The following is a 25,356-nucleotide window of genomic DNA, read 5'->3' on the forward strand; positions in this document are numbered from 1 at the left end:
GGTATTTGGAGCTTTACATGCTTTGCAAGTACATTAGACCTTTATCATGAGATCAATGGAGAGCCATGGGAATATTTAGGAGCGTAGGGTGTGACAGGACTAGATTTGCACTTTTAAAAAGATCTCTGGCATCTGTAATATAGTGGAACAAGGATGCAAAATGGAGACTATTTACACAGCAGTATCCAGGTGGAAGATTATGGAAGCTTGGAATAGAGTAATGGCGGTGGAAGCCCAAAAAGGTGGGTAAACTTGGGATGTATTTTGCTAGTAGGGCCCAAAGAACCTGGCGATCAACTGAAAGTTATTGTACAAAAAGGAGGGTTGCAAAATCCTCCCCCTTTCCCCTTGGCAGAGATCTGAAGGGCCCCCCGTGAAGCACGGGACTTACATGTATTCTGGCACGTCAGCCGGCAAGTACAAGGCCCAGCTCCCCATCCCGCGTAAGAGACTCACTCGACTTTATCCCCTGGAGGTCAGTGGCATAGAACCGCACCGTTCCCTGGGCAACACCATTGTCGGGCTCTCCAGGCGGGGGAGGGGTAACTAAGGACAACGGCCAGGAGAGAACTCCGGAAGAGAGGCAAAGTCAGAGGGGGAAAATGGGCAGCACGTGCCACAGCCCCTGCCATCGCGGGTGATTCGAGGGCTCAGCACGAGGAGAGAGCGGTGGACGGGAGGGGCCGGAGAATGCGCCTGTGATTGGAAGGCCGGGGGTACCGGGACGCTTGTGATTGGGCGAGGCCAAGACGGAGGGCCGCGTTTTGAACCGCGTAGGGTTCTGGGTAGTAAGTGCTTTGGAAGGGTCTTAACCGAAAGGGGAAAGGGGAAGGTCGCCAACAAACGGCTGAGCTCACAATCCGGGTTGGGACCAGGCCCTGGCGTCGTCCCCCCCTCCCCCCATGGAGAGAGCCAGGCCAGAGCCGCCGCTTCAGTTGCGCCAACTGCCGCGGGCGACCCCGCCGCGCCCGCTCCGTCCTGCTCCGCCTCAGCTGCCGGTGGAGGGCACCTCTTTTAGGGCTGCAGGCGCGGATCTCCCTGCGTCGCCGCCCACCCCGTGCGCGGCCGCCATTACGACCGTGGCCTCGTCGTGTGGGGAACCCCAGGCGTCGAGTGTACAGCCCGCGGCACGGCGACTGCTGCAGGTCAAGTCGGAACAGGTGTTGCTGCTGCCACCAGGGCCACCACTGCCTCAGGCCCTGGAAGAAGGCGTCGTTGCTTCACCCTCGCCAGCGAGGCTGCTGCAGCTGAGGCCCGAGCTACTGCTGCTGCCACCGCCGCCGCCCGCGTCCGACGGCGCCCTCTGCAGACCCGAGCTGCACCCGGTGCAGCCCCGGGCGCTGCACGTCAAGGCCGAGAAGCAGGAGCCAGGGCCGGGCTTGGATCCGTCGGCGGGGACTCGAAGGCTTGTGGAGGCCGGCCATAGGGCCTCCAGGGAGGCCAAGGTGGAAGGCCCCGGGCCAACCCTCGACTGCCGCCGGGGGGGCGAGAAGAAGGGCAGATTGGAAGCGGAGGAGGTCATGAGGGATGCAGCGAAAGGCGGGGAGGGTAAAAACCTGGTGGCCATCAGAGAAGGCATCATCAAAACGGAGGAACCCGAGAGACTCCGCGAGGACTGCAGGCTGGGCACTGAGCCCGCATCCAATGGCCTGATCCATGGCAGCAAGGAGGTCATCCTGGGCCAGCCATCCAGTGCCTTTGGGCCACACCAGCAAGACCTCAGGATCCCTTTGACTCTACACACAGTCCCCCCTGGGGCCCGGATCCAGTTTCAGGGACCTCCACCTTCAGAGTTGATACGGTTGACCAAGGTCCCCTTGACACCGGTGCCTATTAAAATGCAATCTTTACTGGAGCCTTCTGTAAAAATTGAAACTAAAGATGTCCCGCTCACCGTGCTTCCCTCAGATGCAGGTATTAGACGACAGGGGAATCTGTTTTTCAAACTTCGTCTGTGTTGCCCCATAGCTGACATGTCAGCTTTCAGAAGCCTAAACTAGAAAAATAAAATCATGGAACTGATTCATTACAGGGCAAAGTCTGCACAGGTATCACTTCCGATTGACTTGTACATATACCAGTAAAATACACTAACATGTTCCAAGATTCCCAAACATTTTTTAAAAATACCTATTTTAAGACCCAGTGAATGATGAGATTTAGAAGTGACTAGTGTTTATACACAAAATAGAAATATTCTCACTAGATATCACAGTTACCTCAGCCCTCAGTTATGCTGCACTTAAACTACCGTATTTAGTAGCTTAATATTTTTACGTGTATCAAGAAGAAAATTTTAAATGGTGTTTAATGAAAAAATGGTTATAATCCAGCAGGAAAGTTTATTCTGGATTTGGGGGTGATTTGTCTTCTTTAAAAATGAATAGTAAACATTTTTCTAAGAAAAGTAGTATATGATTAAATGTAACAGTTTAGTATTCTAAATGCTAAGGATTTATAGACATAGAAAATTAAAATACAGTAGAATAAGCTAGAAATTGTTTTCAAAGAAATGACTATAGTTAACAGCAGTAACAACTACGAACATATTTCTAACCATTACTTACGAACATATAGTTAGAAAATTCTTATTTTAAAATTTAATTCAGACAGTATTATGCCAATCAGTATCATGGGAAATCATATCAATCATCAGTTCATATTTTTATTAACTTTCATATCTATTGTTTTCTTATTTTTCTTAATGATCCTTTCTCTATGTCACCCTCTTGCTTTTATAAACTTCATTTTCTAAAGGAGAGAAAGGGAGACCTTTCTTTATAATACTTATTTGTGTGTTTTAAACCATTTTATGTATCAAGTAACTAAAGAGAAACAATATAGGAAGTTTGTAGAAAGCTGTTTTTGATGACTTAGGTAAGAGATGTGAATTTAGCCACCTTCTTTTATTGTAATTTCATTTGGTCACTTTTGTTATTTTTCTTTCATTTTTCTCCCAGGACATAGGATCAGTGTCGATTACCCGCCTGGGCAAGAACTTCTCCTTCATAATGAAATATAGTATTATATTATATTTTTGCTTGAATGGACACTACAGGGCCATGTAAATGAATTCCTTTAAACATTTAGGGAACACTTAGCTAATGCTAGGATTATAGTCATGAATAAGTCATAGTTCTCATCCCCCAGTAATAGAATATTTTTAATGGGAAAGAAACTATATGATAATTATTGGTAGAGGTATTACTAAAGCTCAAAGAGGTAATGAGCCAGCAGTTTACTATATTTTCAACATTATTACTCTTACAATAACTTCAACAATATTATCCTTTTTGAAGAAAAGAAGAGTCATTCTAAGCTATAGTTTAGAATGCTGAGTTCAGGCGTTATGAGGCATTCTGGAATACTGGCAGTTCTTTGACTATATTGAAGTGTGTATTTTCTCCAGATATTTAAAAATAAATATAGATGAATGTGCACTTCACTTTAACATTGTGTGTATGTATGTGTGTATGTAGCACATTAATTTAGTTTTTAATTTTTGTCATGTAGGAATACCAGATACTCCCTTCAGTAAGGACAGAAATGGTCATGTGAAGCGACCCATGAATGCATTTATGGTTTGGGCAAGGATTCACCGGCCAGCACTAGCCAAAGCTAACCCAGCAGCCAACAACGCAGAAATCAGTGTCCAGCTTGGGTTAGAATGGAACAAACTTAGCGAAGAACAAAAGAAACCCTATTATGATGAAGCACAAAAGATTAAAGAAAAACACAGAGAGGAATTTCCTGGTAATCCAATGAAATGAACAAAACCTCTTTTTAGTTTCTTTTAAATTTATTTAGGTAAAGATTAGGTTAGGTTGAGATGAAAAGACAAAAATGCATATTTTTCTAATCCAATATGTACAATTAAGAGAATAATGGCTAATACTGTAGTAACGATTGAATCAATACTGGGCATAAGTTTTCTTAAATAGAACAAAATAGAGGGTCTGGTCTCATACTTGCCAACTAATAACAAACCTGGCGATGTAACAATTTTAGTGTGGTTTTGATTAAATATATAGAAATGAACTTAATGAAGGTAAAACTCCAGAGTTCTAGACTATAACTTTGCAAATAGAAAATGAAGAGTTAAAATCACAGCAACAGAAACAAATATGCATCATACACTTAATGAGAATGCAGGAATTGACACCATGCTCCATTTTAATGTTATATAGTTATCAGAACATAGTTGTGCCTTCTGACTGATAAATTTATCCTCATCATGATGTAGTTTTAAAGGAATTCTGATTTATCCCCCAGCTGTAGGACGTTTAGATTAAGCTTGGGTAAAGGCAAAGTGTATGGCCAACATGATCATGCATGATGGGAGAGGAGTTATCTTTTTCTAAAATATTAGCAGAAAGGTTCTGGATGTGGGGGTAGGTGGTCGGAGTGATACCCCTGGTTATTCAGTGGCTGCAAACTGTTATAACTCCACTTTTCTGACTTTGGAAGGAAATTGGGTTGTCTGTGGACTTAGGACTGCCAAGTTTAGGAGAGTGACTCTTCCAACTAGGCATAAAAATGACTGGTCGTTAGTGACCATTTCATTGTAAGATACAGACAATTAGATCTCACAGAAAGTGAGGAAACAGGAGATGAATAATATCTTACCTTACAGGTAAAGGAAAAGCCTTGAGATTCAAACCCAATGTCTTTAATGTTGATTTTACTATGGAATCAATGTGTGTCTTTGGATATAAGACATTTGACCTTACTCTGAATTGTGGGTTATAACACTGACCACTAGTTAAGAGCTATCTGGATATTAAAATGCACAGAAATAGCCTAATAAAGCTGGAAAAGACACTTTAGACAATAACTTTTTTTTTTAATTTAGAAGTATTTTGGATATTTTATTGTGAAAAAAACTGTCTAAAGGCTAAATAGGGCCTATATGTTCAAATTAAAAATTGCTTATCTTCTTCTATAGGTTGGGTTTATCAACCTCGTCCAGGGAAGCGAAAACGCTTCCCTTTAAGTGTTTCCAATGTATTTTCTGGTACCACACAGAATATCATGTCTACAAATCCTACAACAATATATCCTTATCGCTCACCTACCTACTCTGTGGTAATTCCCAGCCTACAGAATACCATCACTCAACCAGTTGGTGAGTTGGTTTTATTGTAGATTATTAATTTTTTTAATAACTGTGTGAAAATTTTACCTTAAGGTGAAATTTTGTTTCTGTTAGCTTAAGAATTTTTAGAACAACAATATTAAGGGAAAAAATCAAGAAGAAATGTTTAATGTTTAAAAACATTAAATTGGAGAAGGAAAAATTTCAGTAGACCTCAAAGCGCTTGGTTTGCCAGAGTAGCAAATGTTCCATGTGTAAAACTTAAGACCTTTTAACCAAATCAGCATTAGCACATAGATTAGGCAGATAATGCAGGAAATGACTGACGTAATTCAATAGGAAATAGGAGTGTCTTTGTACTATCACCAAAAAAGAATGCCTTGCTAATGGGATATAGAGCATCCTGTTTTGGAGTTTAGCAATGATGACTGATCTGTTAAGACTGTTCTCTTGCTGCTCTAGAAAAGTAGTGAAAGTAATCTATTTTCTACCAAATATCTGGTTCTGTATATTGTCTTTCCCTAAATTTCCCCTCTATTATCAATTCTTTATAACATTCCTGTCTGTTGCTTTTAAGAACCCAAAGTTGAGAATCTATTATCTTGATAACTTGATAACTTGATAACTGTCCATCATGGGTTTGTTCTTCCAGCACCTATTTTACAATCTCTTAGGCAGAGCTTTATACATTCACTACTTACTGTTACTTGTCCTAAAACCACTGCTTTTTCTAGTTGCCACCTGTTCAGCTCCTTCTGGTAATACAGCCACCCCTTAGCACTAAGGGGTTTAGATATGTTAAAAATTGACTTTTTAGAATCTTACACATTTTCAATGTTCTTTTTTCCCTATGTATCATTATAGCAATTGATAGCAACAAAGCCACATGTAAGATATCTAAGCCAAAGCATAAGAGACTCTTAAAAACTGAGAACAAACTGAGGGTTGATGGGGGGTGGGAGGGAGGGGAGGGTGGGTGATGGGTATTGAGGAGGGCACCTTTTTTTTTTTTTAATTTTTTTTTTTTTTACCATTTATTTATTTTTGAGACAGAGAGAGACAGAGCATGAACGGGGGAGGGGCAGAGAGAGAGGGAGACACAGAATCGGAAGCAGGCTCCAGGCTCTGAGCCATCAGCCCAGAGCCCGACGCGGGGCTCGAACTCACGGACCATGAGATCGTGACCTGAGCTGAAGTCGGACGCTTAACCGACTGAGCCACCCAGGCGCCCCAAGGAGGGCACCTTTTGGGATGAGCACTGGGTGTTGTATGGAAACCAATTTGACAATAAATTTCATATATTGAAAAAAAAAAAAGGAAAAAAAAAGGAAAAAAAAAGATGTCTAGGCTCAAGAGAAAGATGCAGAAAGCTGATTATGTTGCCTTATTCTCTTCCAGCAGAGTCAGGCACTTTCACACCTCATTATTTGGTAGTATCTCCTTTAATCCTGTATTTCAACTTAGGCTTAATTAAGCCTTTGTTGATGTATTTTGTTTTGCCTGCTATGTTATTTATGATTTATGCTTTCACAATCCATATTTCTTCTCTTTATTCTTCCTTTCAAGACCTCTCTTCCATCTGCCTCTATCCACAGTTAAATACTGCATGAGACCATTTGTATCTACTTCATCTAATATTTTCTCAGTTATGACTTTGAGCTTCTATATAATTATTAGGTGAATGCTGCATAAGATCTAGTTATATTAATTTTATCAACTTGGATTAGAACATTCTGTGAACTTGACATTATACTACTGTAATCTATATAATCTTAACCTATCTGCTATGAAAATGAATTAGGGTTCAGAAATCTTACAGTCTTCTTCTGTAGGTGAAGGTTTATTGAGTCTCTCTGGTCTTCTTTCAGTTGCCTTTTATACTATAATGACTATTCCACTGATTCCACTGCGTTCCTTCTATAAAAGTGAAGTCACTTAGTATTGACTTTGAGGTCTCTCAGATGTGACTCCTTCAATTTTCCTTTGGATTGCTTAATTTTTATTTACACTTACATACTTGGGCAGCCCTGTTTAATACATTTGGACAAACTTTCCATTTTTAAAAGATTTCTTTCCTTTTTGATGGGTTCTCTGTTCTCTTTAATTTGGTCAGTTAACCAATAACTGTGATTTTTGAGGCACATTTTTTACTTCTAGGTTTTTAGCATTATCATATAAAATAACCTTCACTTTTAAATGAACGCTTCATTTTAGTTACCCCTATTAGCTTTATTTTCCCCTAAGCAACATCTGTATTTCCAAAAATCAACCCAAGAATGGACTTTTTTTTTTTGTCTTTTTTTGTTGTTAGGATCTTAAATTTAAGTATGTTGTGATCACTAGGCAATATTTCATGTACAGAATTCATGCACCTCCTAGTAGTCTTTATCCATTATTTGGTTCTCAGTCAAGCTTATTTTATTTAACTGTGTATTCTGTTAAACTTATTTGTTCTGAGAAGCAATTATTTGTTGTATGTACTGGATCATCCTAGCACATATTTATCTCATTATGTCAATCTATTTGAGATCTAGCAATGTAATTTGGTATCCTACTTTGTTTTGATGAACTTTTCCATCTCAATCTATAGTGTATTCCACTGCCATATTTGCATGCCTGCCTACCTGTCCCCCACTGCCTAATGTTTATTAAGCACCAGTTATAGATAAAACTCTGTGCTTGAGGCAGAATATAAAAGTATCTTTACAGTCTCTTATATAAGAGCTTATAAGGTAGTTCTAGAAAGGATAGATAAAAATACAACCAATTTTACTACTTCTTTGATGGAATCTGTAGTACCTTGTCTGATATCATTTCTGTGACCAGTGCATTATGTTTACTCCACCTTTCACATTTAATGCCACGTCCCGAGCTCTTCTCCTATTTCTCATTTCCAAAAATGATTACAGCATGATAGTCCAGAATTCTTTTTAAACATCTTTATTTTATCAAATACCTTTGATGCCAGTTATGCCAGTACTATTATTTTATGTTGTCAAGTTTGTTTACTTTAACGTCTTACAGAATTCTAGTGAAAATTATATATATTTTTTTAGTGTTTATTTTTGAGAGAGTGTGAGCAGGGAGGGGCAGAGAGAGCGAGAGAGAGAGAATTCCAAGCAGGCTCTGAGCTGTTAGCATGGAGCCTGACACGGGGCTCAATTCCATGAACCATGAAATCATTACCTAAGCTGAAATTAAGAGTTGGATACTTAACCAACTTAGCCACCCAGGCACCCTGGAAATTATTTTAGCCTGGGTTTTGAATGTCACTTTATACATAGATGAATTTTCTGGTTAATTATTTTGTTCTCTACATTGTATTTCTCAGGCCTGAAATTGGTTTGCCTTATTATATCTTCACTCATTTGACATCTTTCACTCTTCTGAATTCATACCTTTCTCTAAATTTTTAGTTAAAAAAGTTTACTACTATTTCAGTTGTTTGATGCCTTTTTGGTTTACCCACCTCTTCTTGTTTAACTGAAACAAGCCAAAAAAACCCTACACTGTTCTGATCCTATTATAATCCCAAAAAAGCTAGTTGTCTCTCTACCTTAAGATCCATTCCAGCAAAGTATTATGTCCATGAAAGACACAACTCTGGCTCAGAAATTACTTGAAAAGTGATATAGCTCTATATTGTAGGTTTTCTTGAGAGGGTAGGGAAGGAGGAATCACGTGGTTCAACATATAGTAAGTCTTGGGGACTCCTCATTACCATTGTCCCTCTCCAAAGTCCCACTTTTTTTTTTAATCAGTTGCCTAACTGTCCCAATTCTTCATTCCCCAACTCTGTCTCTGCATCTCTGCCTATTACTTTATTTCTCTCTCCTCTCTTTCTTTCTCTGCCTCTTTTTCTCGTTACTCAGCCATATGCTGGTTCTTCTCTCCTTACTATCTCCATATAGCTTTTTCTTGTAGAGAAATATGGGCTGTCCTCATTTTCTGCCATTCCTTACTCCTTCGCTGTTTATCCCAGTCACACAACAAAATCCTAGTTGCACTCTGTCCAGTCAGCACAAGCAGTGGATTCTTCCTTTTTTGTAGAGATGGTGAGAGAGATAACTTTTTTTTTGTTCCTGTCATACTATACTATAGGACTAGAATTCTGCTCTTTATCTCATGTAATGATTAGATAATGCAAGCTGCTTTAACAAGCACCTAAACATAATGGTTTAAACAGGATTATGGTTTATTTTTATACATTTCAAGTTTAAAATAGGTATTTCTAATCAGTGTGTAGCCGTCTTTGAAAGAGTGCCTCATAGACACAGACTTCTACCCTGTGGCACTGCCATCTTTAATATGTGGCATCCAAGGCCACCAGACCTCGTGTGCATGAACCTGCAGAAAGGGAAAGAGCATGGAAGATAATGCATGAAAGTTTTTCATGGACCAGTCTTAGAACTGGTGCAAATTTCTTCTACCTTCCACTGGGTAGCCCTTAGCCAAATGGCAGTTCCTAACTGCAAAGGAGGCTGGGAAAGATAACCTAGCTCTATGCTAGAGAAGAAAACAAGAGACTGGCTAGTCTTTTACATACTTTATCTACAGCTTGAAACATTAGAGCTCTGCCCTTCCCACAAGCCTTCCCTATTCACTGACAGTTTATAGAGATGACTGGATGATGCAGACTTTTACTTCCTGCTTAACCACTGGAATTTTGACATTTAAGACATCTTCATTATAGTACAGTGTAATTATGCATCTTTTTTTTTTTTTTAACCTCAGACCAAAACAGTGCCTGGTTCGTTGCTTAGTGAATATTGAATTAAAGGAATGCATGACTTATCATCTCATGCCTCATACCTCTTTTTTTTTTATAGAAATATCTTTGGTAAAAAAGAACATTTCATATCAGCTAAAAGATGAGTCCCTTCCTTCTTCAGTATCTGAAGTAATATTAGTTGGTCTGTGTAGTTCCTTTCCTTTTTTTAGGAAGATCCTACTTCTTTAATGAAGACTGAGAGCTTCTTATACTAGCTATGGGGGAAAGAAACCTGTGTCAGAGGTAGATTTTAGAAGCAGATGTCTTGAGTGCAGTGATAATTAATAAAACTTTTGAAAGATTTTACGGATCAGCCCAGCTTCATAGTTGTTTAGAGAAGGGAGTTCTTATACTAGATCAGTGGTAGAAGTGCTGTCAGTTATAGACTTATTTGTTAGTTGTTGTTGTTGTTTTCATCTAGTCATACCTTTCTTAACTATTATTAACCAAGTTCTTTGCCAAATACTGGGATGCAAACATGAATGAAACTGTTCCTTCTCTCAAGCTTCCAGTTTTTTGATTGTGGTAAGGGTGACAGGCAAGCAAATAACAAAGATTTATACTATTTTGTGATAAGTTATAGATTTACATGTTCTGAGGGAACATGGAAGAGGGAAATTACTTTATGCTTGATCAATCAGGAAAGGCCTAAGGCCTGTGCCTCACAGATGGGAGGGTACATAACCCTATCAACTAAGCATCAGGACAGCTTCATTTACACCCTTCTCCTATATTATCTGTACTTAACTCCTATATTATCTGTAACTTAACTTAAGTACAGATATATCCCAATTTCTTGCCTGCAATATATCCCTTAATTTCTTGCCTGCAAATTTAAGAGGAGTATTATATGCCTTATCTGGAGAGAAAGAAGAAAGGAAAGGCCTTACCTGGGCAAGACTAAGAGAAGATCTGCATTCCTTTCAGCCTCGCACAAGACAGTTCTAATCATAGAGTTTGCTCTTGGACTGCATCTTATATATGAACAGAGATCTAACTGCATTGGAATAAACCAGATCATGGGTCTATTGCTATGGCTTCTCTATGTCTTTCTTTGGAAAAGTTTAGTTTATTTCAGCTAATGTGTCATTTAAATAACTCAGAAACTCAATTAGTCCTCTCCTGTTCAAGAACATGATTGTTTTATCTACCTTTAAAAATCCTGCCATATCCATCATGCTTTGCTGCAATAATATTCCTTTCCTATCTGCCACAAATTGTTGATCTGTGGCGAGTCTTCTTCTCACCTGGGCATTTCCTTCTGTATTCACATTGAATGCAATAAAGCAAAATAATTTTACTGATTGCTTATTTTTTCAATTAAAATATTAAATGTTATTCATAATTTAGCTTAATATAGAGAAGTATATGACATAGGAGAGAAATGATGCATACCGCTGCCCTGAAACCTCAAATAATATTTAAAATAAAGTTAACATATTTAGACAATAGAAAATTCAAATGGTATTGATAGATATAAAATGAAAGTCTAGCTTTTTTTTCTGCACCACTGCCCTGTCCCTTTCCCCAGATGATTGTTCCTTACAAGTAACCGTATTATTAGTTTCAGTAGTTTCATATTATTTTTTAAAGAAAGATTTATATATACATATTAGCATTTGTGTGTATTTGTCTTTCACTCAAACACTCAATAATTTTGTTCATTTATTTATTCATTCAAAAGTATTTGTGGAGGGCCTATTCTGTGCCAGCTAGAATTTTGAGCCCTGGGGATACAGCAGTGAGCAAAACAAAAGGTTTGTCTTCTCATGGCACATAGAATCTAGGTGGGAAAGAGAGACAAAAAATGTAAAATAGGTAAACAAAATGACTTTGATTTGTTTAAAATACTATACAGGAAATAGAGTGGTTTGATGTGGTGATGTTGTTAGGTAAGCTGGTTAGTGAAGGCTTCTGGTTGTACAGTTTATTAAATTCTGAAAAAAGAAAGACATGGAGCAATTCAGTTAATGCCAGACCTATGCTGTTTTTATTTCTAAAGGTGACGCCACACCTGCCATCCAGCTGCCCACACCTGCAGTCCAGCACCCAAGCCCTATCTCACTTTTCCAGCCCACCGTCTCCAGTACTGCCCAGGTGGCTGTCCAGGCTCCAAGTCTGCCCCTCCGACCGGTACTCCCACCCCAGCGCTTCGCTGGGCCCTCCCAGACAGACACTCATCGGCTACATTCTGGAGCCAATCGCTCTGTGAAGAGACCCACTCCTGTCTCTCTGGAGAACACCAACAGGATTCCAACAAGTGCAAGTACTGCCCATGCCAGATTTGCAACCTCAACCATCCAGCCTCCCAAGGAGTATCCTAGCGTTTCCACTTGTCCCAGAAGTGCTCCAATCCCCCAGGCTCCTCCTATTCCACACTCACATGTCTACCAGGCTTCTCCCCTTGGCCATCCAGCCACATTGTTTGGGACACCACCGCGATTCTCTTTTCATCACCCTTACTTCCTACCTGGACCTCACTACTTCCCATCAAGGTAAATGAACATTTTTCTTCTTTCACCTAAAGATACATATAGCTAACAAATTTTTAGTAAAAAAAGGGACTTCCTCAATTCTGGTTGGAATCTGATTTAGATGAGAGGCTGAGTAGGGGCCAAGCAGTCAACATAAATATATGAAGGAGGATAGATGAGGACTAAGGGAGCAAAAGAGAGTTCATGCCCCATCTAATAGGATAGCTGTTACTCAGCTTTAGCTGACTGTTGCCACAAGATAATATGGGCTCCAATGTTATCAGATCTGATTTTTCAGAAAAAATCAGTGATTAGGGTTTTTAAGATCATTTAGGAGTACTGATGCATAGGGGCACTTGTACCCCAATGTTTATAGCAGCACTCTCAACAATAGCCAAATTATGGAAAGAGCCTAAATGTCCATCAACTGATGAATGGATAAAGAAATTGTGGTTTATATACACAATGGAGTACTACAGGGCAATGAGAAAGAACGAAATATGGCCCTTTGTAACAACGTGGATGGAACTGGAGAGTGTGATGCTAAGTAAAATAAGCCATACAAAGAAAGACAGATACCATATGTTTTCACTCTTATGTGGATCCTGAGAAACTTGACAGAAACCCATGGGGGAGGGGAAGGAAAAAAAAAAAAAAGAGGTTAGAGTGGGAGAGAGCCAAAGCATGAGAGACTCTTAAAAACTGAGAACAAACTGAGGGTTGATGGGGGGTGGGAGGGAGGGGAGGGTGGGTGATGGGTATTGGGGAGGGCACCTTTTGGGATGAGCACTGGGTGTTGTATGGAAACCATTTTGACAATAAATTTCATATGCTGAAAAAAAAAATCATTTAGTTACCCTCCCACTCCCACAGCACACCTTATTGTATAGAGCTGTGCTTCTCAAACTTTTATATGTATATCAGTCACATGTGATCTTGCTAAAATGCAGATTCTGAGTCAGTACGTCTAGGATAGAGCAGTCTAAGGATATAGTAGGCCTGATATTCTGCATTTCTTACAAGCTTCTAAGTGATGTGAGTTCTGTTAGTTTGTAGACTACATTTTGAGTAGCAATGATATAGAGGAGAGTGCTTGGTTTGTGAGGTTAAATGACTGGTCTAAAGTTACACTGTGGTTTTTTTAACCAAAAAATTTCCCATAAAAATTATCAGTAAAAGAAGTGATTTTATTTATTATTTTAAAAAAATTTTAATGCTTATTTATTTTTGAGAAAGAGAGAGAGCAAATAGGGGAGGGACAGAGAGAGAGGGAGACACAGAATTCAAAGCAGGATCCAGGCTCTGAGCTGTCATCACAGAGCCCAACATAGGGATTGAACCCATGAACCACAAGATCGTCACCTGAGCCCAAATCAGACACAACTGACTGAGCCACCCAGGCTCCCCTAGGAAGTGATTTTCATAGGGAAGTATCTAGGGAAAACAAATTTGTAACTTTTCATTTTGGAGCCATAGAATTTAGCTCCTTTGCAAACATTCTAATAGAGTGTAACTTCTACTTTTCAATTGCTGTTAAGTGTATAAACAGAGATAGTTTCTATTGAAATTGGAGCGTTACATATCTAACACCAGTCTTTTATTGTTACTTATTTAGGAAGGTAAAATTACTTCCCATTTAGGTATACCAATAGCTCAAAGAACTTTTCAGGTGTATATTATGTTGCTTCAATTCTTAATGGGATTGCTTGCTTTAAGTCCTTAGCCCAGTTTGCCACAATCGTCCCCCATTTTGTAGTTTACTGATGGTCAAGGGGATGGTGGCCCATGTGACTTTCTGATATTAGAAGAGGCAATATGGACTTTTTTTCTCAAAGCATTATGATTGTGCATTTTGACCTGTTTGGTGTTTCCTGAAGAATTGGTTTAAGGGCTTACTTTTGTTTTACTAACCTCATAACACTTTCAGGGTTTGAATGGTCTTTCAAGTGGTGTTGTGGAAAATATTTAAAAGCATATACTATCCACAACTTCCTGGAGGAAGGGACAACAGATGAGGCAAGAAGCATACAGACTGAAAAGCCTAAAATAGACTGGGAAGGGAGATACACGGGGGAATAAGTGCTTTGAGAAGCTCCCACGTATATTGGGGAACCCAGAATGGCACACACATGTCCTGGGCTAGCCACATATTCAGCAAACACCTGAGAAGACGGTAAGCTTTTACCCATGACTGATCTTTAGACTCTGTATAAGTAGGAAATCAAGTCTAAGAAAAAATTGTGAACAGCCTGGTTAAGCACTGAAGGAGTGCCCCAACTTAGAACCAGTCTGCAAAGATTGGGAGGCTATTTATTGCTTTGTTTTGCTTTGCTTTGTTTTGGCTCTACATGTTTAAAGAAATCTCTGCCAAATCACTAGGTGATCACTAAGCTAGTGGAACAGACTCAATAATCACACATGGCAAAGAATGAAATCTAAACAAAAATAGTTTAGAAAGGTCACCAATGAAGCACACAAGTACAACCCCAAAGAAGCAACAATATCATACCCTGGGTGGGGGAGAAATCTGATTTTTGGAAATACTACATGATAATACTCAAAAGGTCCAGTTTTCACCAAAAAAGTATTAAAAGCATGCCAAGAAACAAGATGGTATGGTATTTACAAGAAAAATGAACAGAAACTATTCCTAAGGAAGCCTTGACATTGGATTTATTAGACAAAGACTTTAAATCAACTTTCTTGAGCTAAAGGAGCTAAAGGAAACTGTGGGCAGAAATCTAAATGAAACTAGGAGAACGGAGTATCACCAAATAGAGAACATCAATAAAGATACAGAAATTATAAAAAGGGACCAAATGGAAATCCTGGAACTTAAAATTTCAGTAAATGAATGAAAAATTCATTATAGAGATTCAACAGCAGATTTGAGCAGGCAGAAGAATTAGTGAATCTGAAGCTAGGTCAGTGGAATCATCCAGTCTGAGAAGCAGAAAGAAAAAATAGTGAAGAACCTAAAAGACCTGGGAGATACCATTAGGTGTACTAACATAATCATCAGGGGAGTTCCAGGAGAAGAGGTGAGAAAAGAAAGGGCAGAAAGAATATTTAAAGAAATAATGGCCAAAAATGATCCAAATTTGAAGGAAGATGTGAATCCAAGAAGTTCAATGAATACTAAATAGGATAAATTCAAAGAGATCCACACTGAAATACATTATGATCAAACCATTAAATGCCAAAAAATAGATAATCTTGAGAGCAACAAGAGGAAAGTGACTTATCTAATATAGGAGATTCTCAATAAGGCTAACAGCCAATTTCTCACCAGAAACCATGGAGGCCAGAAGGCCAGATGCATAGTGCTGAAAGAAAAAAAAAACATCAATTAAGAATTCTATAATTGACAAAATATCCTTAAAAAATAAAGGAGAAATAAAAACTTTCAGAGATAAAAGTTGAGGAAGTTCATAACTAGTCGACATGTCCTACAAGAAATGCTAAAGGGAAAACTTCAGACTGAAATGAAAAGACACTAGACAGTTACTTAAAGCCAAACAAAGAAATAAAGAACCCTGGTAAAGGTTACCACATAAGTAGGTACAAAAGCCAGTATTATATTTTTGGTTAGTAACTTCTCTTTGCTTTATATATTATTTAAAAGGCAAATGCATAAAACTATTATAAATCTATGTTAATGGATACAAAATGTATAAATATGTAATTTATGACAACAATATAAAGTGGGAGTGATGTTTTATATAGAGTTTTCATATGCCAATGAAGGCAAATATCAATTTAAACAGATTGTTATCAATTTAGGATTTTAATTGTAATCTACAAGGTAATCATTTAAGGAAATAACTTTAAAAATACACAAAAAGGAGGGGCACCTAGGTAGCTCAGTCTGTTCAGTGTCCAACTCTTGGTTTGGGCTCAGGTCATATCTTGTGGCTTCATGAGTTTGAGCCCCGAGTCAGGCTCTGTGTTAGCAGCATGGAGCCTACTTGCGATTCTCTCTCTTCTTCTCTCTCTGCCCATCCCCTACTCACACTGTTTCTGTCTCTCTCAAAATAAATAATTTTTTTTAAATATTTCTTTTAAATTTTATTTATTTTTGAGACAGACAGAGACAGAGCACAAGTGGGGGAGAGGCAGAGAGAGAGGGAGACACAAAATCTGAAGCAGGCTCCAGGCTCTGAGCTGTCAGCACAGAGACTGACATGGAGCTTGAACTCACAAACCATGAGATCATGACATGAGCCAAAGTCGGACACTTAACTGACTGAGCCACCCAGGTGCCCCAATAAATAAATTTTAAAAATAAAATAAAGTAAAAATATACACAAAGGAAATAAGTGAAACAAAATAGTACACTAGAAAAAACCCATTAAATACAAAAGAAGACCTTAATGGATAAATTGAGAAACAATAACAAAAGAATGACATATAGAAAGCAAATGGCAAAATGTTACAGTAAGTCCTTCCTGATCAGTAATCACTTTAAATGTAAGTAGATTAAACTCTCTAACTAAAAGGCAGAAATTTGCAGAATGGGTTAAAAATAGGATCAAAATATATCCTGTTTGCAAAAGACTCACTTTAGATCCAAAGACACAAATAGGTTGAAAATGAAAAAATAAAAGAAGATATTCCATACTAATAGTAACCAAAGAGAGCTGGGGTGGCTGTAATAATATCAGACAAAATAGATTTTCTGTCAAAAATTGTTAAGTAGACATTGATAAAAGAATCAATACTTTAAGAAGATACAGTGATTATAATCATATACATATATAAAAACATGACTCCAAAATACATGAAGCCAAAACTGGCAGAATTAAAGGGAGAAATAGATAAATTTACAATAGTTGAAGACTTAAATACTTTATTTTTGAGATATAGTTGATATATAACATTATATTATTTTCATGTATACAACATGCTTTTTTTTTTTTTTTTTTTTTTTTGTGATAAGAAGTTTTAAGATTTATGGGGCACCTGGATGGCTCAGTCGGTTAAGTGACCAATTACGGCTCAGGTCACAATCTCACAGTTTGCGGATTTGAGCCCCGCGTCGGGCTCTGTGCTGACAGCCCAGAGCCTGGAGCCTGCTTCTGATTCTGTGTCTTCCTTTCTCTCTGCCCCTCCCCCTGCTTTCAGTCTGCCTCTCTGTCTCTCAAAAATAAATAAACATTAAAAAAAATTTTTTTAAAGAGATTTATTCTCTCAGCAACTTTCAAATATACAACTTGACAGTATTATTAACTACTGTCACTATGCTATACATTATGTCTTCAGGACTGACTTATAACTGGAAGTTTGTAACTTTTGACCACCTTCACCCATTTTTGCTCATTTCTAACCTCCTGTCCTGCCATCTCTGGCAGCTGCCAATCTGTTCTCTGATTCTGCATATAAATAAGATCATACCATGTTTGTCTTTCTCTGACTTATTTCACTTTTAATAAAGTTCTCAAGCTCCATTCATATTGTCACAGGATTTCTTCCTTTTTTGCAGCTGAATAATATTCCATTGTGTGTATGGAACTTCTGCTGCAATGAACATGGGGGTGCAGTTATTTTTTCAAGTTAGTATTTCCATTTATTTAAAATAAATACCCAGAAGCGGAATTGCTGAAACACATGGTAGTTCTATTTTTAATTTTTTGAGGAATGTTCATACTATTTCTGATAGTGGCTACATCAGTTTGCTTTCCCACCAACAGTACACAAGAGCTCCCTTTTCCCTACATCCACACCAACATTTGTTATTTTTTGTCTTTTTGATAGAACCATTTTCACGTGTGAGGTGGGGTCTCATTGTGATTTTTATGTGCATTTCCCTGATAATTAGTGATGTTGAGCACCTTATCATGTACCTCTTGGCCATCTGTACGTCTTCTTGGGAAAAATGTCTATTCAGATCTTATGCCCATTTTTTCCCTTTTTTTTTAGGTTTATTTATTTATTGAAAGAGAGAGAGCAGGAGGAGGGGTAGAGAAAGAGGAGAGAGAGAATCCTAAGCATGCTCCACACTGACAGTGGGGGCTTGATCTCATGAACCATGCAATCATGACCTGAGCCAAAATCAAGAATTGGATGCATAATCAACTAAGCCACCCAGGCACCCCTTGTGCCCATTTTTAATTGAATTGTTGTTGTTGCTGTTGAGTTGTATGAGTTCTTTATATATTTTGCATATTAATTCCTTATCAGATGTATGAGTTGCAAATATTTTCTCCCATTTGGTAGATAACTGTTACATTTTGTTGGTGGTTTCCTTTCTTGTGCAGAAGCTTTTTATTTTGATGTGGTCCCACTTGTTTATTTTTGCTTTTATTGCTTTGCTTTTGGTGTCAGGCCCAAAAAATTATCAGTAATACTGATGTCAAGGAGCTTACTGTCTATGTGTTCTTCTAGGAATTTTATGATTTGGGGTCTTATGTTCAAGTCTTTAATTTATTTTGGGTTGATTTTTATGTGTGGTTTAAGATAGGGGTTTCATTCTTTCCATGTAGCTGTTCAGTTTTCTTAACACCAGTTGTTGAAGAAATTCTTTTCTTTCTCCATTGTATATTCTTGACTCTTTTGTAAATTAATTGACCATATATGTGTGGGTTTATTTCTGGTCTCTGTATAGTTTTCCATTGATCTATGTGTCTGCTTTTGTGTAATGCCATATTGTTTTGATTATTATAGCTTTGTAATATAGTTTGAAATCAGGGAGTGTAATGCCCCTAATTTTGTTCTTTCTCAAGATTGCTTTGACTATTTGGGGTCTTTTGTGGTTCCATCAAATTTTAGGATTGTTCTATAAAAAATGCCATTGGAATTTTGATAGGGATTGCATTGAATCTGTAGATTGCTTTGGGTAGTATAGACATTTTAACAATATTATTTCTTTTGATCCATGAGCACAGCATATCTTTCCATTTATTTGTGTTTTCTTCAATTTCTTTCATCAATGTCTTATATTTTTCAGTGTACAAGTCTACTATCTTTTTGGTTAACTTTATCTTTAGGCATTTTATTCTTTTTGAAGCAGTTGTAAAAGGGATTGTTTTCTTAATTCCTTTTTATAATAGTTTATTGTTAAAATATAGAAATGCAAATGATTTTTGTGTATAGATTTTGTATCGTGGCACTTTACCTAATTTGTCAATTAGTTCTAACCTTTTTTGTTGGAATCATTAGGGTTTTCCATGTATAGTATCATGTAACTGCAAACAGAGACAGTTTTACTTCTTCCTTTCCGGTTTGGATGCCTTTTATTTTTTTTCTTGCCTGGATGTCTTTTTTTGACTTGGACTTCCAATACTATGTTGAATAAAAAAGGCAAGTATTAGCATCTTTGTCTTATTCTTGATCTTAGAGAAAACCTTTCAGCTTTTCAGCATTGAGTATGATGTTAGCTGTGTATACTTGAAATAATGAATAGAAGAGCATTCCTCTGGGGCGCCTTGGTGGCTCAGTCAGTTAAGCATCTGCCATTGGCTCAAGTCATGATCTCATGGTTCGTGAATTCGAGCCCTGCATCAGCCTGTCTGTCAGCACAGAGCCTGCTGCAGATTCTCTGTCTCCCTCTCTCTGCCCCTCCCCAACTAGCGCTCTCTCTCTCTCTCTCTCTCTCTCTCTCTCTCTCTCTCAAAAAATAAATAAATAAATAAATAAATAAATAAATAAAAACTTTAAAAAAGGCAATTCCTCCAAAATGAATGAAGATTACAAGGAGATAGAAGACTGTATAATACTGTAAACCAACTAGACATAACAGGCATATATAATGCTTCACCCAACAACAGAATATAGATGCTTCACAATTGCACATGGTATGTTATGTAGGATAAATCATATGTTGGGTCACAAAACAAGTCTCAAAATTTTTTTAAAGTTTTAAAATTTTACAAAGTTTCTTCTCCAACTATGATAAAATGAAACTGGTAATAACAGAAAGAAAACCAGAAAATTTAAAAATACATGGAAATTTAACTCTTAAACAACCAATGGGTCAAATAAGACATCACAAGGGAAATTATAAAATATTTGAGATGAATGAAAATGAAAACACAGCATCTCAAAACTTCGTGAAAGCAGTACTGACAGAAATTATAGCTTCAATGACCTACATTTAAAAAGTAAGCTTTCAAGCAAACAGGATAACTTTAAACCTTAAGGATCCAGAAAAAGAAGAGCAAACAAAACCTAAGCTCGCAAAAGGAAATAAATAATAAAGATTAGAGGTAAATAAAGAATAGAAAAACAAAAGAGACCTTAATGAAGTAGAGAAAAGCAAAATCAATAAAAGTTAGCTTTTTGAAAAGATCAATAAAATTGCTGAAACTTTAGCTAGACTGACTAAGAAAAAAAGAGATAAGACATAAATTACTAAAATCAGATGTGAAATTCAGTACATTGCTACCAACTTTGCAGAAATAAAAATGACTATACGAGAATACACTGAATAATTGTATTTCTACCTGTCAGATAACCTAGATAAAATGGACAAATACATGAATTATCAAAACTGACTCAAGAAGAAATAGCAAATCTTAACAGACCTATATTAAGAGATTGAATCAGTAATCAAAAACTTCCCAGCAAAGAAAAGCCCTAGGCTAGATAATTTCATTGGAGAATTCTACCAAATGTTTAAAGAGGAATTAACACCAATCCTCAAACTCTTCTAAAAAAATATGAGGGAACACTTCTAGGGCCAGTATCGCTCTGCTACCAAAGCCAGACAAAGATGTCATGAGAAGGAAAATTACAGACCAATATATCTTAAGCATATAGATGTAAAATATGTTCAGTAAAATACTAGCAAACAGAATCCAGCAGCATATGAAAAGGATTACATATCAAGACCAAATGGGATTTACCCCAGGAATGTAAGTATGGTTCAACATCTGAAAATCAATCAGTGTAATACACCTCACAAATACAATAAAGGAAAAAAATCACCCTATCATCTCAAATAATGTAGAAAAAGCATTTGATAAAATCCAACAATTCCTGATTTCAAAACTTAATGGGAAAACTAGGAATAGAACTTCCTCAGTGTGATAAAGGGCATTTTTGTTCAAAACCTACAGTTAATATTATCTTCACTGATGAAGGACCAACAGCTTTCCTCCTAAGATTTGGAACCAGAAAAGGATATCTGTTTTCACAATTACTGTTCAACATTGTACTAGAAGTTCTAGCCAGAGAAATTAAGTGTGTGTGTGTTGGGGGGGAAGACATCCAAAATAAAAGAAATAAAATTATTTCTTTTTACACATCATCCTATAAATGGAAAATCCTGTATTTAGAATATCCCAAAGAATCCACAAAAATTTGTTGGAGCCAGTGAATAATTCAGCAAAGTTGCAGGATAGAAGATCAATATACAAAAATCACCTGAATTTTCTGTACACTAATGAGCAATCCAAAAAGGAAATTAAGAAAACAGTTCCACTTACAATAGCATCAAAAAGTGAAATACCTAGGAATAAATCTAACCACAGATGTGCAAGACTATCAACTGAAAACTACAAATCATTATGGAATGAAATTAAATATCTAAATAAATGCAAAGGTATTTATGTACATGCATTGGAAGACTTAATATTGTTAAGATGACAGTACTTCCCAAAGTGATTTATAGAATCAATACAATCCTTGCCAAAATCCCAATGGCCTTTTTTTGAAGAAATGGAAAAGCTGATCCTAAAATTTATATGGAATTGTAAGTGACCCAGAATAGTTTTAAAACAATCTTGAGAAAGGAGAACAAAGTTAGAGGAGTGACTTCAAACTTACTACAAAGCTACTGTATCAAACAATGTGGTATCAAGAAAATGAAAAGACATGTCACTGGGAGAAAATATTTGCAAAAGATGTATCTGATACAGGACTGGTGTACAAAATATACAAAGTATTGAATTCTTAAAACTCAACAATAAGTAAATAACCTGATTAAAAATGGACAAAAGACCTGTGAACAGACGCCTCACCAAAGAACATATACAGATGGCAGTTAAGCACATGAAAAGATGCTTCACATTATGTATCTTTAGGGAATTAGAAATTTATTTTTATCTATTCATTTTTTTAAGATCAGCCCCATTATGATTTTTTTTATTTAATTTTTAAAAAATTTATATCCAAGTTAGCATATAGTGCAACAATGATTTCAGGAGTAGATTCCTTAATGCCCCTTACCCCTTTAGCCCATCCCCCCCTCCCACAACCCCTCCAGTAACCCTCTGTTTGTTTTCCATATTTAAGAGTCTCTTATGTTTTGTCTTGCTCCCTGTTTTTATATTATTTTTGCTTCCCTTCCCTTATGTTCATCTGTTTTGTATCTTAAAGACCTCATATGAGTGTAGTCATATGATATTTGTCTTTCTCTGATTCACTAATTTCACTTAGCATGATACCCTCTAGTTCCATCCACATAGTTGCAAATGGCAAGATTTCATTCTTCTAGATTGCTGAGTAATACTCCATTGTATATATACACACACACACACATATATATATATGTATATATATATGTATATATACATGGATGTATACATATATACTCCATTGTATATACATATGTACATATATGTATATATATATACATGGATATATATGTATATATATACATACACACACACACACACACACATATATATATATGTATATATATGTATATATATACATATACATATATATATATATATATATATACACATATATATATACACTACATCTTCCTTATCCATTCATCCATCGATGGACATTTGGGCTCTTTCCATACTTTGGCTATTATTGATAGTGCTGCTATAAACACTGTGTCCCTTTGAAGCAGCATACCTGTATCCCTTGGATAAATACCTAGTAGTGCAATTGCTGGGTCATAGGGTAGTTCTATTTTTAATTTTTTGAGGAACCTCCATACTGTTTTCCAAAGTGGCTACACCAGCTTGGATTCCCACCAGCAGTGCAAAAGAGATCCTCTTTCTCCACATTCTCGCCAACATCTGTTGTTGCCTGAGTTGTTAATGTTAGGCGTTATGATAGGTATGAGGTGGTATCTCATTGTGGTTTTGATTTGTATTTCCCTGATGATGAATGATGTTGAGCATTTTTTTCATGTGTCGGTTGGCCATCTGGATGTCTTCTTTGTAGAAGTGTCTATTCATGTCTTTTGCCTGTTTCTTCACTGGATTATTTGTGTTTTGGGTGTTGAGTTTGATAAGTTCTTTATAGATTTTGGATACTAACCCTTTATCTGGTATGTTATTTGGAAATGTCTTCTCCCATTCTGTCAGTTGCCTTTTAGTTTTGCTGATTGTTTCCTTCACTGTGCAGAAGCTTTTTATTTTGATGAGGTCCTAATAGTTCATTTTTGCTTTTGTTTCCCTTGCCTCTAGAGATGTGTTGAGTAATAAGTTGTTTTTGCCTGCTTTCTCCTCAAGGCTTTTGATGGCTTCCTTTCTTATATTTAGGTCTTTCATCCATTTTGGGTTTATTTTTATGTATGGTGTAAGAAAGTGGTCCAGGTTCATTTTTCTGCATGTTGCTGTCCAGTTTTCCCAGCACCACTTGCTGGACAGACTGTCTTTATTCCATTGGATATTCTTTCCTGCTTTGTCAAAGATTAGTTGGCCATACATTTGTGGGTCCATTTCTGGGTTCTCTATTCTGTTCCATTGATCTGAGTGTCTGTTTCTGTGCCAGTATCATGGTGTCTTGATGATTACAGCTTTGTAGTACAGCTTGAAGTCCGGTATTGTGATGCCTCCTGCTTTGGTTTTCTTTTTCAAGATTGCTTTGGCTATTCAGGGTCTTTTCTGGTTCCATACAAATTTTAGGATTGTTTGTTCTAGCTCTGTGAAGAATGCTAGTGTTATTTTGTTAGGGATTGCAATGAATATGTATATTGCTTTGGGTAGTATTGACATTTTAACAATATTTGTTCTTCCTATCTAGAAGCATGGAATATTTTTCCATTTCTTTGTGTCTTCTTCGATTTCTTTCATAAGCTTTCTATAGTGTCCAGTGTATAGATTTTTCACCTCTTTGGTTAAATTTATTCCTAGGTATTTTATGGTTTTTGTTACAATTGTAAATGGGATCTATTCCTTGATTTCTCTTTCTGTTGCTTCATTATTGGTGTATAGGAATGCAACCAATTTCTGTGCATTGATTTTATATCCTGCAACTTTGCTGAATTCATGGATCAGTTCTAGCAGTTTTTTGGTGGAATCTTTTGGGTTTTCCATCTATAGTATCATGTTATCTGCGAAGAGTGAAAGTTTGACCTCCTCCTGGCCAGTTTGGATGCCTTTTATTTCTTTGTGTTGTCTGATTGTGGAGGCTAAGACTTCCAATACTATGTTGAATAACAGTGGCGAGAGTGTACATCCCTGTCTTGTTCCTGACCTTAGGGGGAAAGCTCTCAGTTTTTCCCCATTGAGGATGGTATTAGCGTTGGGTCTTTCATACATGGCTTTTATGATCTCAAGGTATGATCCTCTGTCCCTACTTTCTGGAGGGTTTTTATCAAGAAAGGATGCTGTATTTTGTCAAATGCTTTCTCTGCATCTATTGAGAGGATCATGTGGTTCTTGTCCTTTCTCTTACGATGTGACAAATCACATTGATTATTTTGCGGATATTTAACCAGCCCTGCATCCCAGGTATAAATCCCACTTGGTCGTGGTGAATAATTTTTTTAATGTATTGTTGGATCCAGTTGGCTAATAACTTGAGGATTTTTGCATCCATATTCATCAGGGAAATTGGTCTATAGTTCTCCTTGTTAGTGGGGTCTTTGGTTTTGGTCTTCTATGCTGGCTTCATAGAAGGAGTTTGGAAGTTTTCCTTCCATTTCTATTTTTTGGAACAGCTTCAAGAGAATAGGTGTTAACTCTTCCTTAAATGTTTGGTAGAATTCCCCTGGAAAGCCATCTAGCTCTGCACTCTTGTTTTTTGGGAGATTATTGATTACTAATTCGACTTCTTTGCTGGTTACAGGTCTGTTCAAATTTTCTATTTCTTCATGTTCAGTTTTGGTA

At 37.2% G+C, this 25,356-nt stretch overlaps 2 protein-coding genes across 7 annotated transcripts in view; one reads left to right on the top strand and one right to left on the bottom strand.

The window, feature by feature from the left end:
• THG1L (tRNA-histidine guanylyltransferase 1 like) overlaps window positions 1–494 on the bottom strand; it is a 32,282-nt gene extending 31,788 nt beyond the window's left edge. For 4 of the 5 annotated variants that reach the window (XR_006220319.1, XR_006220320.1, XM_042993666.1 and 1 more), the window contains exon 1: window positions 392–494. The gene's annotated coding sequence lies outside the window, so the exon portion shown is untranslated. The remainder of the gene's footprint in view (window positions 1–391) is intronic. The other variant, XM_042993668.1, reaches the window with a different exon arrangement.
• Window positions 495–579: 85 nt separating this feature from the next.
• SOX30 (SRY-box transcription factor 30) overlaps window positions 580–25,356 on the top strand; it is a 36,451-nt gene continuing 11,674 nt past the window's right edge. The window contains exons 1-4 of one of the 2 annotated variants that reach the window (XM_007077594.3): window positions 590–1,914; window positions 3,514–3,753; window positions 4,946–5,125; window positions 11,869–12,361. In XM_007077594.3, the coding sequence (XP_007077656.3) occupies window positions 903–1,914; window positions 3,514–3,753; window positions 4,946–5,125; window positions 11,869–12,361 (1,925 nt within the window). In that variant the 5' untranslated portion in view covers window positions 590–902. Of the gene's footprint in view, window positions 1,915–3,513; window positions 3,754–4,945; window positions 5,126–11,868; window positions 12,362–25,356 lie in introns of both variants that reach the window. The other variant, XM_042993638.1, reaches the window with a different exon arrangement.

This window comes from Panthera tigris, chromosome A1, assembly GCF_018350195.1.
Source record: "Panthera tigris isolate Pti1 chromosome A1, P.tigris_Pti1_mat1.1, whole genome shotgun sequence".
Lineage (NCBI taxonomy): Eukaryota > Metazoa > Chordata > Mammalia > Carnivora > Felidae > Panthera > Panthera tigris.